Source organism: Leopardus geoffroyi, chromosome B1, assembly GCF_018350155.1.
Source record: "Leopardus geoffroyi isolate Oge1 chromosome B1, O.geoffroyi_Oge1_pat1.0, whole genome shotgun sequence".
Classification (NCBI taxonomy): Eukaryota; Metazoa; Chordata; class Mammalia; order Carnivora; family Felidae; genus Leopardus; species Leopardus geoffroyi.
In genome coordinates, this window is record NC_059327.1 from 173,977,527 (window position 1) to 173,995,303 (window position 17,777).

At 42.9% G+C, this 17,777-nt stretch overlaps 1 protein-coding gene across 4 annotated transcripts in view; it reads right to left on the reverse strand.

Annotated features, from left to right (window-relative positions):
- TBC1D1 (TBC1 domain family member 1) overlaps positions 1–17,777 on the reverse strand; it is a 224,712-nt gene that overhangs the window by 202,177 nt on the left and 4,758 nt on the right. For all 4 annotated transcript variants that reach the window (XM_045474279.1, XM_045474278.1, XM_045474277.1 and 1 more), the window contains exon 2: positions 12,848–13,355. In XM_045474279.1, coding sequence (XP_045330235.1) covers positions 12,848–13,264 — 417 coding nt within the window. In that variant the 5' untranslated portion in view covers positions 13,265–13,355. The remainder of the gene's footprint in view (positions 1–12,847; positions 13,356–17,777) is intronic.

Here is a 17,777-nt window from a genome sequence, read left to right on the forward strand (position 1 = left end):
AACAAACGAGATAATTTCAGATGCTAATAAGTATTATGAAGACATAAAAAGCAGATGAAGTCACAGTGATTAGTGTGGGGGTACTTTTAACGGGGTGGCCAGAGAATAAGGTTTAAACCAAGTCCATCATGGTCTAGGGAACTAGCAGAATCTTCCAGGCAGAGGCAACAATAAATGCAATGACCCTGAGTGAAGAGTTGGGCTGTCACATTTTAGGAATACGAACACCAGGGTGGCTGGGGTCCAGACAGCACTGGAAAGAAGGTGAGGAACAAGGCCCACATGGTACGCCCCAGCAAGGACACGGGATTCTAGTTTATATAGAGAGGTTTTAGGCAGGGAAGTGCCATGAATTCATAGGTTTTCTAAAAGTGCTTCCAGGTTCTCTCTGAATGACTGGCTGGTGGAGAAAATAGCAAGGACAGAAACAGGGAGAACAGTTAGGAAGTACTACACCAGTCCAGATGAGAGATGATGGGGCCTGGAGCTCAGGGTTAGCAATGGAATCAGAGAAGTGGCAGATTTGGAACAGGTCCTGAATAATTCAAAAGAGAATGTGAAGAAAATTGAAAAAGACAACTAGGGGCGCCTGGGTGGCGCAGTCGGTTAAGCGTCTGACTTCAGCCAGGTCACGATCTCGCGGTCCGTGGGTTCGAGCCCTGTGTCGGGCTCTGGGCTGATGGCTCAGAGCCTGGAGCCTGTTTCCGATTCTGTGTCTCCCTCTCTCTCTGCCCCTCCCCCGTTCATGCTCTGTCTCTCTCTGTCCCAAAAATAAATAAACGTTGAAAAAAAAAAAAAAAAAAGAAAAAGACAACTAGATTTTGGCTGGAGCGACTGTCATTGCCACATTCAAGCGGCAGAAGGCTGAAGAAGCAACAGGTTGGTGGGGAGGAAAGTCAAGGGTTCTTTTTTAACCAGGTTGAGTTTGAGATGCCTATGCAACAGCCACGTAGACAAGTCAAGTTGGCAGCTGGTTAGACAAGTCTGTAAGTCATCAGCAAGTTGGAAGCAATAGGTTCACTTTTGGGAGTCGGCACCAAACAGGTGATATTTAACACTATGAGACTGGATGAGCTCATCCAGAAAGAGGACCGAAAAGAGAAATGTAGAAGACTGAGACTTGGGGAACATAAAACTCAGAATTGAGGGGTGCCTGGCTGGCTCAACCAGTACAGCATGTGGTTCTTGATCTTGGGGTTGTGAGTTCAAGCCCCATATTGGATGTAGAGATTTCTTAAAGATAAAGTATTAAAACAAAACTCAGAATTGAGAAGCAGAGGAAGAACAAACACAGGGGTCTGGGTGGGAACCACTATTGAAGTGAAAGGGAAACAGAAGGGTATAGTTCTCCAAAAGCCAAGAGAAGAGAGTGTTTCAAGATAGAAGAAATGCTATCTTGCCAACAATGCCAAAAGCTACCGAGAAATTGGATGACAGAAGCAGTGACGGGATCACCAGATCTCAGAAGCTGGAGATGGCTGGTGACTTGATATGAGGCTTTTTAGCAGAATAATCAGGACAGAAGGCCAATTGGTAAGAGGAGAAAATGGGTGAGTGAAAGTGAAGGCATCTCCACGACAGCTCGTAACAAACAGAGCAGAAGGCGCGCCTGGGTGGCTCAGTTGGTTGGGCATCTGACTCTTGACTTTGGCTCAGGTCATGGTCTCACGGTTCATGAGTTCGAGCCCCGTGTCAGGTTGTGTGCTGACAGCACAGAGCCTGCTTGGGATTCTCTCTCCCTCTCTCACTCAAAATAAATAAATAAACTTAAAAAAAAAAAAAAAAACTGGAGCAGAAAATTGGGCCAGTAACTGCAGGAAGTTGGATTAGGATATGGGGTCAGTGGAGGGTTTGTTTTTAAGATGGGAGAGAGGAGGATATATATTTTTAGAAGTCTAAGCACAACCAGATCCAAATTTTACTTCTATGTTACTCTTCTTACCATTCCTTAGGAACCAGGCAGGTCAGCATCAATAGGACAGCAAATCAGAATGTGACTGACTTTCTTGTCCAGGAGAGACCAATAAACTATTAAATTAAACTATTAATTTTTCCAGGGCCACCTGGGTCACTCAGTCAGTTAAGCGTCCAACTTCAGCGTGGGTCATGATCTCGCAGACTATGAGTTTGAGCCCTGCGTCAGGTTCTGGGCTGACAGCTCGGAGCCTGGAGCCTGCTTCGGAGTCTGTGTCTCCCTCTCTCTGCCCCTCCCCCACTCGCACTCTGTCTCTCAAAAATAAATAAACATAAAAAAAATTTTAAACTATTCATTTTTCCAGAGGGGGAAAATGATCGAAGACATCAACTTGGTTCCACCAGAACAAGTCCCTTCACATCATACTTACGGATCAAGACACTTCTCATTTAGTTGTGTGAGTAACCCCTCTGCCCAGTGTGGGACTCAAACTCAGGACCTGAGATTAAGAGCTGCAAGCTTTGCCGACCGAGCCAGCCAGGCTCCCTGGGTGAAGACATCCTTTGAGCTTTCCCACTCACTACAGCGAAAGCCTCCTCACTGATCGGCTTCATCTCTCATTCCTCCACCCTTCCTCCTCTCCAAAATCTAAAAACAAGCCCAGTCATCTCACTTTCCCTGATCAATGCCTTTAAATAGCAACCTTCTCAAGAAGAATATCTAACCCCCTCAGCACGGTATACAAAGCCCCATAAAATCTGTCCCCAGCCTTTCCTCCCAGTCTCATCTCAGACCCTGCAACTTGCAAAACTCTAATCACAGCAGCCCCAGCCACAGCAGGTGCCTCCACATTCCCTTGTCCTGCTGTGGCTTGGTACACCCCGTATCCTCTACCTAGCATGTCCATTCGATCTGTACCCAACTCATTCGCCTGGAAAACTCCTAATGGGTCTTTAAAACCCATTCAAATGTCCCATGGAAGATAAATTCACTCAGAGTCCTTCCAGCAGACAGAGCTATGACAAACAGACGCTACAGGGAACAACTTCACTGCAATGTAAAATAGATTTAGGAGCCAGTCAGTTGTCTGAAAGGAAAGGTGAACACTGTCAGGACTACATTCCTCGTAAAGAGGAGGTGTAGAAACCGGAGGAGGAGCAAGAACCAGACTTGCCAGGTGAAATTTCCTTGGGACAAAATCCATCCATATCCGTTGCTCAATACAGACCCTTTAATAATTAGTTGCCTATCGGGACGCCTGGGTGGCTCAGTGGGTTAAGCATCCGATGTTGGCTCAGGTAATGATCTCACCGCCCATGGATTCGAGCCCCATGTCGGGCTCTGTGCCGACAGCTCGGAGCCTAGAGCCTGTTTCCAATTCTGTGTCTCCCTCTCTCTGACCCTCTGCGCTCATACTCTATCTGCCTGTCTGTCTCTCTCTCTCAAAAATAAACATTAAAAATAATTAAACATAATTAGTTGCCTATCATTACTAGGAAGGGCCAAAGATCCGTCTCTTTACAAATGTCTACTGTTCCTACTTCTGCCCTCCAGAGCAATTCATAATTTGTCTGTTGCTTTTTGGATATATATGTCAGCTTTTCAAATAACTGCAGGCACTTCCACTAGACCTCCTCCTGATCTCCCCCCATGTTGTCTTCTATAACTTACAGATGTTGCAAACTCCTGGCAGTGCAGCAATCAGAACAGAAAAATATCCTTATACCTCTTGAGGGTGCAATCTTATCTTACTTGATTTTGTACCAGAGCACCCAGCCAAGTACATGACATATTGGGAGCCTTCCAGCGCATGGATTAATGTTCCATCTGCAACATTTCAAATACCTACATCACTCGACCACAAGAAATCATGGCTTCTGACACACTGCCCAGAACTAAAGCAACTAAGAGTGTTTCTGCAGGACTGGTTGTCAAGAAGTCACATTTAAAGTGCTCGGTCAGACACAGGGTCCCACCTCAGTGATGGCACCACTCGAGGCCGCCTCTTCTCTCACGTGTCCTGTGTCAGCTCCTCCCCAAAGCCCCACCTGCCATCTGGCCTCTTCTGAGGCTCTCAGAGCCAGGCCAGCTCTACACGTGGCCTGCTCTGGTTGTTGGTTCAGGCTCACAGGCAACAATTAGTGGAGCAGATGCCTGAGTATTCAGAGGCAGGAAAAGTATTTAAAAAAAGAAGAAGAAAGAAAGAAAGAAAGAAAGAAAGAAAGAAAGAAAGAAAGAAAGAAAGAAAGAAAGAAAGAAAGAAAGAAAGAAAGAGAGGGAGGGAGGGAGGGAGGGAGGGAGGGAGGGAGGGAGGGAGGAAGGAAGGAAGGAAGGAAGGAAGGAAGGAAGACAAAGTAGAAAGAAGAGATTTATCTCTTCCAGTATGTCCCATACCATGGCTCACAGGGCTCTTGTTCATTGCAATACACATCTAGAGTTAAAAATAGATACAGTTTTTCCAAGGGACACACGCACCCCCATGTTTATAGCCATACTATCAACAATAGCCAAAGTAGGGAAAGAGTCCAACTGTCCATTGATAGATGAATGGATAAAGAAGATGTGGGATATATATACAATGGAGTATTACTCGGCAATCAAAGAGAATGAAATCTTGCCATTTGCAACTACGTGGATGGAACTGGAGGGTATTATGCGAAGTGAAGTTGGTCAGTCAGAGAAAGACAAAAATCATATGACTTCACTCATATGAGGACTTTATGAGACAAAACAGATGAACATAAGGGAAGGGAAGCAAAAATAATATAAAAACAGGGAGGGGGACAAAACAGAAGAGACTTATAAATATGGAGAACAAACTGAGGGTGGCTGAAGGGGTTGCGGGAGGGGGGGTGGGCTAAATGGGTAAGGGGCATTAAGGAATCTACTCTTGAAATCATTGTTGCACTAGATGCTAACTAATTTGGATGTAAATTTTAAAAAATAAAAAAATTAAAAAAAAACTATGATGAGATACCACCTCAAAAAAAATAGATACAGTTTTGAATATGATTTTTTTCAGAAGAACTTTGAGCAAAATTCTATCGTTAAAAAAAGAAGGCAGCAAAGAAAAGGGTTGGAAACTCTGGAGTCACTCTGTGATGAATGTTCAGATTATTTCTGGAAATACTCCTAGGTAGCTGGCCTAGTCCAGTGCTGACTAGCAGAAAGGGTACGAGCTACATATGTAATTTTAATGTTATTTATTTATGTTGAGAGAGTGTGTGAGAGAGAGAGAGAGAGAGAGAGAGAGAGAGAGAGAGAGAGATTGAATACCAAGCAGGCTCCACACTGTCCGCACAGAGCCTGACCCGGGGCTCAATCTCATGAACTGTGAGATCATGACCTGAGCCCAAACCAAGAGGCAGATGCTGAACTGACTGGGCCTTCCCGGTGCCCCATATGTAATTATAAATTTTCTAGTAGGCATATGAAAGAAAGTAAAAAGAACAGGTGAAATTAATTCTAGTATAACGTTTTGTTTAACCGATGTATTCAAAATACTATCATTTCAACATGTAATCATAATCAATACGGAAAATTATTGAGATATGTCAAGTCCTTTTTCTTCAAAGAAAGCCTTGAAATCCACTATGTTCTGACACTTACAGCACATCTCAATTCAGACTAGCCACACTGCAAGTGCTCAAAAGCCACATATGGCTACTGATTACGGCACTGGACAGGAAAGGTCTGGGCTATAAATAAATCCTTTTAAGACACCAGTCAACTTTAGGTTCAAGATACTTGTAAACTCTATTCTTAGGAACAGGTTTATATTAAAAAGTAATTTTCAAACTCAAAGCACGTGGCAAAAATGCAAAGCTATCTAAAGTGATATGCATTGAAAAACAAACAGTTTTTAAAAAATTAAGCATCCATAACAAGGTGGATGCTTCTGAAGCCCTCAGACTCATTTTTTCAAAGTCAAAAATAAATTATGTAATCAATCCCGTGTCATGAACCCAACCCCTCCAACAAATACTTTGGAGTTCATGCAGTCCGGGACACTCTTTTTATAGACGAAAAAGAATCCTTGCCAACCTTTGCACCCAGCAACTGACTTCTGTCTAGCGTGACAGACGGTCAAGTGTTGATTAGCTGACGGATACACTGTTCCAGGCAACCACGCACTGAGTCATAGCTGCCGAGTGGGACCCCAAATGAAACCTTACATAATAAACCAGAAGAGGATTAAAGATGCCCGGCAGGAATTTAACATAGATTAAACAGTCCTCCAAAATCTGCACAACAAAACCTGCTCAGAACCATCCCCTGAGGAGCAAAAAAGACTAATGTCTGAAATTTAGAAATTCTGAAGATCAAATGCAGGAAGGGCAACAGATAGGAATATCTGAAAAGGAATCCTATGTTGAATCATCGCCCTCAGGAACAAAACGCTCCAGCTCAGTGTCATAATTTCCATCGTCACTCTAGCAAAGAAAGAAAGTCATGAGCTGGCAAATCCAATAGCCATGCTGGAGACGCGATGGAAGCCGGACTCGACTGAAAATCCTGAAGTCACTGAGGCCGATTTTAAACGATTAACGTGAAACTCCAAGCAGATGGGGAATTACGAAGATAAATCAGTAATGGACAAAATGCAACCAAAACAAAGCTACAGTCAAAAGTCAAATTCCGACAAAGTATTAGACTAAATCATAAAACTCAGCCAAAGCAACTCTGGCCCTTTATATAGAGGACTGAAGTCTCAGTCCTGCTCATCACAGGAAAGAAAACGCAGACCGCCTCTTCACTGAACATGTAACATAACCTAATCCAGACAGGCTGGGTGAGGTGGCTCTGGAACCCACGGGTTAGTGAGAGAGCCAACATCCTCACAGGGCATCATGGAAGAATACACTGGTTCTTCGCTGGAAATTTTAAAAGGAAATATGTATTGCTTTTAAGTCTGCAAATAGTTAAGTATTCTTAATATTAGTAGTAAGGGAGTCCCATGGGGTTCAGTCTCTGGTATGTGTCACAGTCAAGAAATGCAGTTTAGGGGTACCCGGGTGGCTCAGTTGGTTAAGCGTCTGACTCTGGCTCAGGGTCATGAACTCACAATTTGTGGGTTCAAGCCCCGTGTCGGGCTCTGGGCTGACAGCCCGGAGCCTGGAGCCTGCTTCAGATTCTGGGTCTCCCTCTCTCTCTCTGCCCCTCCCCTGATTGTGCTCTGTCTCTCTCTCAAAAAAAATAGACATGCAGTTTAGATGCCAAAAATCATAGGAAAGGAAACCCATTCTCTCAAAGGACACTGACCTCCTCTCAAATACATCTTCCTCAGCAATATTTAATAAAGTCTTCTTCTTTTTTTCTTTAAGTTTATTTATTTTTGAGGGAGCAAGGGGCAGAGAGAGAGGGAGACCGAGGATCCCAAGCAGGCACCATGCTAAGTGCAGAGCCTGAAGCAGGGCTCGATCTCACAACTGTGAGATCATGACCTGAGTCGAAATCAAGAGTAGGATGCTTAACACCAATAAAGTCCTCTTCTACAAGCAAACTTCTTTCTAGAAGTCTACTTTTTCTACACTTCTACTTCTATAAGTTCATGCAATTACTCTACCCCCAACCCCATGCTCCCTTCCCACACTTTCCCCCTCCTCCTCACCCATAGAGTTTTAGCACTTTATTACGGGAGATCAACTTGGCCTGTCTCACAGTAAGAAATAACACTTCCTCTTTGGAAGAGTGAGGAATAAGGCTAGCAAGATTCTGGCAGATTCTCTGAGGCAGGGTAGAGAAGGGGAAGTCCATGAGCACTCCCTCATTAATGATATGTGTCCTGTCACAATTACGAAACACCCATGCTGGGCCCAGACAGGACACAGCATCCAGAAGATCAGAATCTGAGGAGAGTCAAGAACAGTGTTTAAAAAGTCAGGAAATATTCTAATAGAGGAGGAAAATCAGCCAGAAAAACAAACAAACAAACAAACAAACAAACAAACAAACAAAAAACCAGTGGGCATTCAGCAAAACTGCTCTCATGTACCCAATCACTCACTTACTGTGGGTCCCACACCAGCTGTCCTCTCCCTTCACCTGCACACCAACCTACACTTCTCCATTTATTACCATCTCCATAGTCCCCACCATTCCCCTCTCAAAATCCATTCTTTCTTCCTATTGACATAAAACAGCAACAGACCATTCAGAAGCCCCAGTACTTACACTACCCGTAACTCAGTGATGGAAAGTCTCTTTCAAGGAAGCAGGGTTTTTTCACCCCATAAATAATGAAAAGGATAGAAATAAAAATATTCTAATGAACGATCTCAAGTAAAACTCAAGTGAGTGGTGAATCTGATGTTCTTCTGAGTACAGATTTTCATAGAAGAGAAAGCTGAAGAACTGGAAGAAAGAATCTCGAGACAATTTTCCTAGACTATGTTTTTTTCAAGGGCTGAGTCTGGGCAGAACTCTTGATTTCTTTGTGATGTGGAGGGGGAAAGACCTAGCGAGGGTCATCCATTGCAACCACCTGTTTTCCAGAATGGATGTTTTCATTTCCTACCATGGGCCCAATCTCAAAACTATACTTCAACCCAGAACCTATGCCACGGTGTTCACATGTGTTCTGAGGGATGTTATGAAGAAAATGTAATCTATGGCCCAATAAATTTGGTGATTTAATGGACTCATGTACAACTCGAGAGTGAAATAGAAAAGACAGCTTTCCTAAAAGCCTGGTTCTCAGAGTATGGTCTATATAACTCAGTGAACCAATGTCTTCCAAATAATCAATGCGTGATGTTACACAATCACACATTCTTAAAACATTCATTAAAGTACAGGACAGACCAATGGATTTTAAAATAACAAAGTACAAAACTGCTCTGATACAGTTTCAGATATCATATTGCATCTAACCTTTAAGAAATTACCACTTGTCAAGTTTTGGTATAGTAGTAAAACACACGGGGGCGCCTGGGTGGCTCAGTCGGTTTAGTGTCCGTCTTCCGTTCAGGTCATGATCTCATGGTTTGTGGGTTCGAGCCCCGCGTCAGGCTCTGTGCTGACAGCTCAGAGCCTGCAGCCTGCTTCAGATTGTGTCTCCCTCTCTCTCTGTCCCTCCTCTGCTCACACTCTCTCTTTCTCTCTCCCCCTAAAATAATAGAACATTAAAAACATATATATCCACAATTTTCTAAGAAGGGTATAAAATGTTTTTCCATTTTCCTACCACATATCTGCATGAGGACAAATTTTCTTTATATACTCAACCAAAACAACATATCACAACAGAATGAATGGAGAAGCAGCTGAGAATCCAGTAGTTTGTCTATTAATCCACACAAAAAAGATTTGGGGGGAAAAAAAAAGAAGTAAAACTATGTCACTCGTATCATTAAATATTTTTGGAAACCATATAGTTTTCACAAAAATAGTATTTTTTTTTTAAGTTTATTTATTTTGAGAGACAGAGGGATAGAGAGAGCAGAGGAGGGGCAGAGCAAGAGAGAGCAGAGGAGGGGCAGAAAGAGAGAGAGAATCCCAAGCAGGCTCTGTACTATTAGCACTGAGCCCGATGTGGGGCCTGAACCCACAAAGCCACAAGATCATGACCTAAACCAAAACCAAGAGCCGGATGCTTAACCGACTGAGCCACCCAGGTACCCCACAAAATTGTTATTTATGCTAACACATAAGGGGCTTATTACTTTTTACGAAATTAGTTCCTTTATAATTTCTCAGTTTTAATTTCTAACACAGTAGTTATTAATAGAAACCACACTCATCCTCTTTGGGATCTTCAATAATTTTTTAAGACTGAAAAGGGGTCCTCGTATCAAAAAGTTGGACACGCTACCCTAACGCATTTTGATCGCAGAAGTATTTCTCTGTGGAACACGTTGATTATATTCTAATATATATTCATTCTAATATGTATTCATATATATTCATCTTGTGTTCTAAAAATGTTTCCTTTATATGCCTCTTCTCCCTAGACACACTTCAGCAAGCTAATTTATATGCTCTCAAAGGGTTTTCTCTCAAATAGTAGTTTTGTGCTATGACCCTGGCAGTAAACGCACATATCTCTCCCCTGGCAGGCACAACCGAAAGTGATCTCGTCTGTTTAGAAGAGGCCTTGATCTCAAGAATTATTTCACCGAGCAAATGTTACCAAAAATCACGAGAAACGATGACATAGGTTAACGTGATCCTACAGCAGATAATCCTCTACTATGAGATTCACTGCCAGAGGTGTCCCAAGAACATAAAAGCTATCAGGCCAGATGGAGAATCAGGGCTAATCTCGCTTGCCATTCAGTTTCCCACAAAAGCGGATCGCTGATTGAGGTACCTCTGGTACAAATTACCCTTTCACAAAAGGAACAGGGTGACAGCAGTCTATTACTCTGAGTACTGGCAATCTGTGTTTGGAAAAATGGGAATGCAAGCCAAAAATAACTCAAGAACTAATTCATATTTCTACCGTGGCTTTTCAGAACACGGAGTCAGGCCAGTTGTCTACTTTCAGCCAGACTGGAAGCTCCAATTACGGAATTTAGTTCTAAATCTCTTCTTCCCGTCAGGTACCTGAATGACTGGCCAGAAGCCTGTTCTCAGATGGCTGTAAAAAAATTTGGGAAAGAGTCAAAAGTGTGAAGTGCTGAACAACTCCTCCATGAGAAAACTCTCCCCAAGGAAATTCAGTCCTTATATAGAACTGGCCTGGGGCACAGGCTGTTCAGTCCTTCAATTTACATTCTGGAGTCTGCCCAAATAATAGGAAGCATTAAGTTTATTTATCCCATTTTTAAAGTATCTAGTTTATAAAAATGTTGCTCATGGATGACCAGGATCTTGGGAACTGAAGACACTCATCTCGGTCTCCTTTTTCCCGTTACCTAAGACTTGAAGTGAAATGAGCATATAATCTGCTTCTGGTAAAACTTTCTTCAACGAAAATTTTTTATGGCCGTAAGGGCTAAGGTCCTCTTCTAGCTCATTTGGTCCCCCCAGCAACTCGATGAGATAGACACAATAATTATCCCTATTTTACAGATGAGAAAACAGGCTTGGTGTTGCCTATGGTCACCCAATTTATAAGTGGCAGATGGGACCGGAATTTGGTCCCCTCTGAACCTCTGTACTGGAATGCCGTCCTGTCTACCTGAAATGCATGGACAATAACATTAAATGATTTATTAACAAGGAGATATCCAATTCTGTGGGTAAAATAGCGGATTTAAGCTGCAAATTAGCCTTTATTGACAAAGGCCTTCATTACATGCCGGCGTGTTAGGTTCCGTGCTGTCGCCCACCATGACCCATGCACCGGCCACGTGGTATTTACCAATCTCTCCTTCTGCCTTCCTTCCAAACTGGACTAATACCGTCTTGCATGGTCCCTGGAGCAGCACTCACTGAATGAATGAGTGAAAGAACCAAGGTGTGAACAAACAAAAGTGAATCTCTACAAATCTACTTAGTCACCAAGAATATTAATTTCTAAAGGAAGTTTCTACACTCTGGAGGGTGTGCAGAAACCACCCCCCCCCCCCCAAAACACAAGACAAACAAAAGAAACCACACACAAAACAGAACAAAACAAAACCAAACCCAGTACGGTGCAGGGAGAAAAACATTAGCATTTCTATTTCTATTTCCTGACATTTAGCACATGACTGACACCGGCCTCCTCATTCGGTGTGGTGTGCGTGGCAGACAGCCACACAGGGATGCAAGGCCTGCCATGGACACTCCCCAGCTCACGGGGTTAGTCAGCACTGGGGCCCTCACCTGTTTGCTTTCCATAGGCTATACCCAAGCGCAGCTCATATGGGCCCAACTGAGAAAGCGGCCGTAGGGATTAGATTTTCAATTTTACCTAAACTGACCCTCACGAAAAGGACAAGTGACTTTAAGTGAGTCCTGCACAGGGCCGCAAGACGTAACGACAGCACAAGCTCCAATACACAGGAAGGTTACAGACCTGACGATATTGTTACCATTTCTCATAGGACATTTTTCTCAGCCACGTTGTGAGATATAACAATAACCAGTTGACCAGCTGCCATAAAGTTGGCAACACACACACACAAAACCTGAAAGTAGCAAAACTTGGATTCATATCCACTATTCTTGTCAACGGTCTTTGCCTAAGTGAACGTGATACCTTAGGAAATTGGCTAATATATCCTTACACAGCTTCTTTTTTTTTTTTTTTAATTAACTTATTTATTTCTCAGAGAGCAAGAGAGAGAGAGCGAGAGAGAGAGCGCTCGGGGGAGGGGCAGAGAGAGGGGGGAGAGAGAGAATCCTCAGCAGGCTCTGTGCTGTCAATGTGGAGCCTGATGCAGGGCTCAAACTCACGAACCATGAGATCATGACCTGAGCCGAAATCAAGAGTCAGACACCTAACCAATGAGTTACCCAGGTGCCCCTACAGCTTCTAAATAAATATATTTTTATTAATAGGGTCAACAATGTGGAGCTCACTGATCTAGAATTTGCTACTCAAACTGCAATCTGCAAAGAAGCAGCATCAGCATCACCTGGCAGCTTGTTAGAAATGCAGTCTTACGGTCAGTCCATCCCAGACCTCCTGGACCTAACTTTGCATTTTAACAAGGTCCCAGGCGATTCATGTGCACATTTCTGTTTGAGAAGCACTGCTTTAGAGCACATACCTTAAATGATCTGAAGCCTAACATTTCAGCTCTTATTTATAAGTTGAGACCGAGTTCTCTGTTGAATTTTTGAACTCATAAATTTATAATTCCTAATATCTGTTATCAAATGTTCTTTAAAACCGCAAAGAAATGATCCCCACAAACGAAAAACCCGGTGAAATAATCTATGTATAACCACCGCGTTATCGTGTTTATCCCAGTCTCTGTAAAGTAAGTGTCCTGATCCCCAAACGATGAAAACCCATCTAGCGACCCCTTCATCGTTTTCACCCCCACTTCCACTTACTTTTGTTTGATCGTCGGCCTTGAACACGTAGCAGATACTCTGCTGGCTGCCTGCATTGTCCTTAATCAGACAAGCAAAGTAACTTGGATCGTGGCTGTTGTGGATCAGTTTGTGAACATGCTGGGGCTTACACTCGAAGATGCTGGAACAGATCAGTGGATCCCACTGTTGACTTCTGCCCGGCTCGGGTTCACATCTCAATCCGGAGGGTGAAACACAAAGCCGGACCTGCTTGGTACCAGGCTCCTTTTTGGAGGACTGCCCGCTGAGCCTTCGCACCTCGGCCACGACCCACGGCAGCATCGGCATGGTGGTCAGAGCGTGCACAGGCAAGGAGCCGACCAGCTGCAGGCCGAAGTCCACTGAGGCCTCGTTAGGAAACAGATGTCTCCTCGCCGTGAATGTTATTGGTTCCATTTTGGGAAAGGTCTGGAAGCTCAGCAAAACGTTGCCACTGTTTTCTACTTTAGAATGAGCAATCTACTTTATGTGCTTCTGAGGCAGAATCCTGCGGGAGAAAAATAGAGGCATTAGAATTTAATGAAATCACAGCAATAGCTACTTTCAGAGAGTTATTATTTCAGAAGAACTTAAAAGCCCGAAACCCAAACGCAGGCAGAAACGGATATTAATACGAACAATCTGCTTTGCCTAGAAAGAGGTGCCCTGAAATTGTGCTTCATATAGAATCTGAGAAGGCCATAACTGTCACACTCAATACGGGTTACAAAGAGCCCACCGGGAAACTCCTGTGAAACGAAAGCCTCATAGAGCCAGCAGAAGCAAGCAGGACAGAAAACAATACAGTCCTGCTCAGATACTTTTAAACCCTGTTCTATCAACATATATTTCAAGGAATTTTTTTAAAGTAATCTCTATGCCCAATGTGGGGCTCGAACTCAAGCCCCCGAGATCAAGAGTCACATGCTCTATGGACTGAGCCAGCCAGGTGTCCCTAAAAGGAATTTTGTAAAGATAATCAAATTCAGTAGTGGTGAGTCTACCCCCCAAAAAAGTAATCTTGAGAGAAAAAATATCAGCTAACCATTATCATAGTCTACTGAACCAGACCAGTTTTCAACAACTGACCTTTTCAATTATGATACCGCATAAGTTTTAAAGGGCTCTCCCTGACATAGTCCAGAGGTTCTGAACAAGAATTCAAATTCCATTAACATGTAATTGGTGCCAGTTATGCTCCAAATATCGCCATAAATCTTGTTTCATTTAATTCATGTATTATAAACCATCATGTGCACACTCTCCTCATCAATAGAAGATGCTGTTTCCAGGGGCTCCTGGGTGGCTCAGTCGATTAAGCCTCGGACTTCGACTCAGGTCATGATCTCAGCGTTTGTGGGTTCAAGCCCCGCGTCGGGCTCTGTGCTGATAGCTCAGAGCCTGGAACCTGCTTCGGATTCTGTGTCTCCCTCTCTCTCTGCCCCTCCCCCACCTCTCAAAAATAAAGTAAAACATAAAAAAACATTAAAAAAAAAAAAAGAAGATGCTGTTTCCAGGAGACCCAAAGTCTCTCACCTGCTTCCCCCCCACCCCCCTACAGGTGATTTTCAACAAACGCATTCGATGTATGCTAACGCCTTCCTGTTCCACTGGTAACAAAATCCTTCTGTATAGAGCTGACTTGTCTACAGGATCTCAGTTGTCATCCTTCCTCATCCGCTCGCTGGATCTTCTTCTCTCATGTTCTTCCTGAGCACCTACACACTGCATCTATCTGATTCACCATTGTTGTCCCCAGTGCCTGGCAGTGTCTGGCTCAGAACAGAGTCTCAGTAACATTATAAACAAGTGAATGAAGTCTCCTCCATCTAAAAAAAACCAACAACAACAACAAAAAACCCACAAAAAACATTTTCCCTTGACCTCAAACCTCCAGCCCCAACTCCTCCTTCCCTACACAACTTTCTTCACAGTAAAGTCTACACTTACTGTCTCCACTTCCTACTGCCCATCTATAATCTGGATTTTGACCAGATGTACTGCCTGTGCATCGAAATTACTCCCGTTAAGGTCACCCGTGTCCTTTGGCTGTGAAATCCAAAGGGGCCAAAGTAGTCCTTAAGTGTCTTGTCCTTTCTGATGAATTTCTCATTGGGGACCACTCCTTCCTGCTTGAAACCCTTCTGTTTCTCATCTTACTTCTCTGGTTGCTTCTTTTCAGGTTCTTTGATGGCTTTTTTCCCATTTGACTCCATTCCCTCTCCTCATTCCACCTGCTTTCTTTGGACAGTCTTACCTAATGGCTTGGTGTCCACAACCACATTCTAATATTCCTGCTGCTGCTAACAGCTTACTTTTGCAACCCAGGCACATTGCAGGGGTGATCTCATTCCGTCTTTACAACAACTTTCATCTCCAACCTTAGTCTCAGTTACAGACTACTAGTATTGCCACCGTTACGGCCTGGGTCACTGAGACCTGGAGAGCTTGAGGTGCTCATCACAGGTGGGCGTGGGAGAGTTTGCTCCTGATTCTCCACCCATCCCCTTGAATGCTACACAAGAACATCATCTATCACATATGCATTGATGAGCCCCGTGCGTTTGTCTCCCATTGAACCTCCTTCGTGAGATCCAGATGAGGGCAGGCCATTCAATATTCCTAGCTGAATAGCCGAGAGGCCCCTCAACCACAATTTACTATTTTTAAACTGACTCAGTCTCACCTCCCCCCTTCCCAGAACTTCTCTTCCTTCCCATAAACTCTGTCTCTGTAAACAGCATCGCTATTTCATTGGCCAAGCCAAAGGCCAAGGGGTCACTGCTACAGACTGAATGCTGAAATTGTAATCCCCAATGTGATAGTATTTGGAAGTCAGGCCTTTGAGAGGTGATTTGGTCATGAGGCTGAAGCCCTTATAAATGGGATTGGTGCCCTCATAGAGACTCAGAGTACTCCCTTGCCCCCTTCCAACATGTGAGGAGATAAGAGAAAAGACAGCTATGTATGAGCTGAGAATATTCAATATTCAAATTCTAAACCTTTTCTGACATAGAACTAAAGTCTATTCTTTTAACTCTATCTCTTTCTATGTGATATATATGCATATACAATGATTGCACTTTTGTAATAGGGTTTGAACACAGTTTGGAGCTAGTTTTTTATGTTAAATGTTCAAAAGTTCAGAAATAAACTCATACTTTAGAGCTCTAACATAGTTCATGGAAATGTATTCCCTTATCTCTTCTCTTTTAAAGTAAACCCGTTGATGAAAACAGACTTGAAGTCCATATAACCCCATAAATGTTTTCTCTCTCTCTTCTTTTTTCTCTCTCTCACCTGGTGAGAGATTAAATGTCTGGCTCGACTTCACTCTTGTAACTGAATCTGGTTCAAGTTCTAACTGTTGACAGCCGCTAATCCCAAGACATGTTTAAAGAAGTACTAGAATTATTACAAAGGAGAGACCTGAGATCTATCAATTAGTGTAGATGAGGCAATTCTTAATATGGTGGCAACAATATACAAAATTATTTTTAGTTTTCTTGTAAGGCAATATACACCTAGTGTACAAAATGTACACAATGTAGTCATTCCAAACATTTAGTAAATAATCAGTCACCAAATTAGTTCTGCCAAGTCACTGACAAAACTATTTGAATGTTTAAAGTCTTCATTTTTGAACCAGCTATGGCACATTCTTAGTTTCCCTGTAAAACATAGATTGGTCCTTAATACCATTTGTTAACTATCACATAATAAGTTCTACCCCAGGGAGCACTGGCTGGCTCAGCTGGAAGAGCATGGAACTCTTGATCTCAGGCTCATGAGTTCGAACCCCACATTGGGTGTAGAGATTACTTACATAAATAAAACTTTAAAAAAATAAGTTCTACCCCAGAGATGACGATAATTATTTATAATCAATTCAAATTCTGCTGACAGAAGATTCATGATAACTTAGACTAGGTGAGTAATTGCACTACTTTTTAATAAAAAGTTCCATGAAACAGATGAACTATTCAAATAATGTTAGATCATGTTTTAAACCATATCAGTCCACATCATTTGCATGCCATGTGACTGTAATTCCCAGATAGAACCATCTATTCTAAGAGGGCTGTCTTGTGCATCTCATTGTGCATCGTACCCTCAGTAAGAAATACTATGATCTGTTACTCCAGGGGACTTCTAGTTACGTTTTCGTTTGTAGATTCATATGTAAAAGCTCTATCCCTTACAGAGACCATCTGTATTCTACACCACTCCTACCTACCACAGTCCATAAACACGGTGGGCACCCCAAACACAAAGATACTCTTTTATTAGAACAGTTGTGATAATCTTCTTAGTGAGTCCTAGATCAAATATCCTATATCAAACATCCCATGCACTTAGTATTATAAAATCTGAAAGCTAGGAATGTCCTTTTAAGCTCTTTTAAGCTCTTATATTTGAACTGAGGAAACTTGGTTCTGGAGAAGTTAAGTGGTTTGTCCAAGTTGGGTGACAGAATTAGGACAATCCGATCACTGACTGCCATCCAAGTACTGCAAAGAACCTCAGTTTCCTCACGAAAATGCTTTCAAGCGTGAAGTTGTGAAAGCAAGTCACTTAACCTCCAAATCTCAAATTTATTCTAGTAAGAGAATGGAACAAGATCATCCTCAAGTTGTCTTCTATCTCTAAAATCTGGTAAATCTAATTTTCACAATGTATAATACCAAATGTCCCGACATTGTGTGGGGATAGAAAGCTGCTTCATCTTCCTGTCAAGAATACAAATGTGGGGGAGGTACATGAAGAAAGAATAGGGTTTATTGATCAGGAAGCGAGCAAAGAGACGGTGGGAGTGAGCAAGCCGCCATTGGGAACGCTCTCTTTTCCCAGCCCCTTTCCATGCCCTCCCAGCAAACCACAGGGGGTATGACGGGGAACTTTCCAGAAGCTAGCAATGACACCACCACTG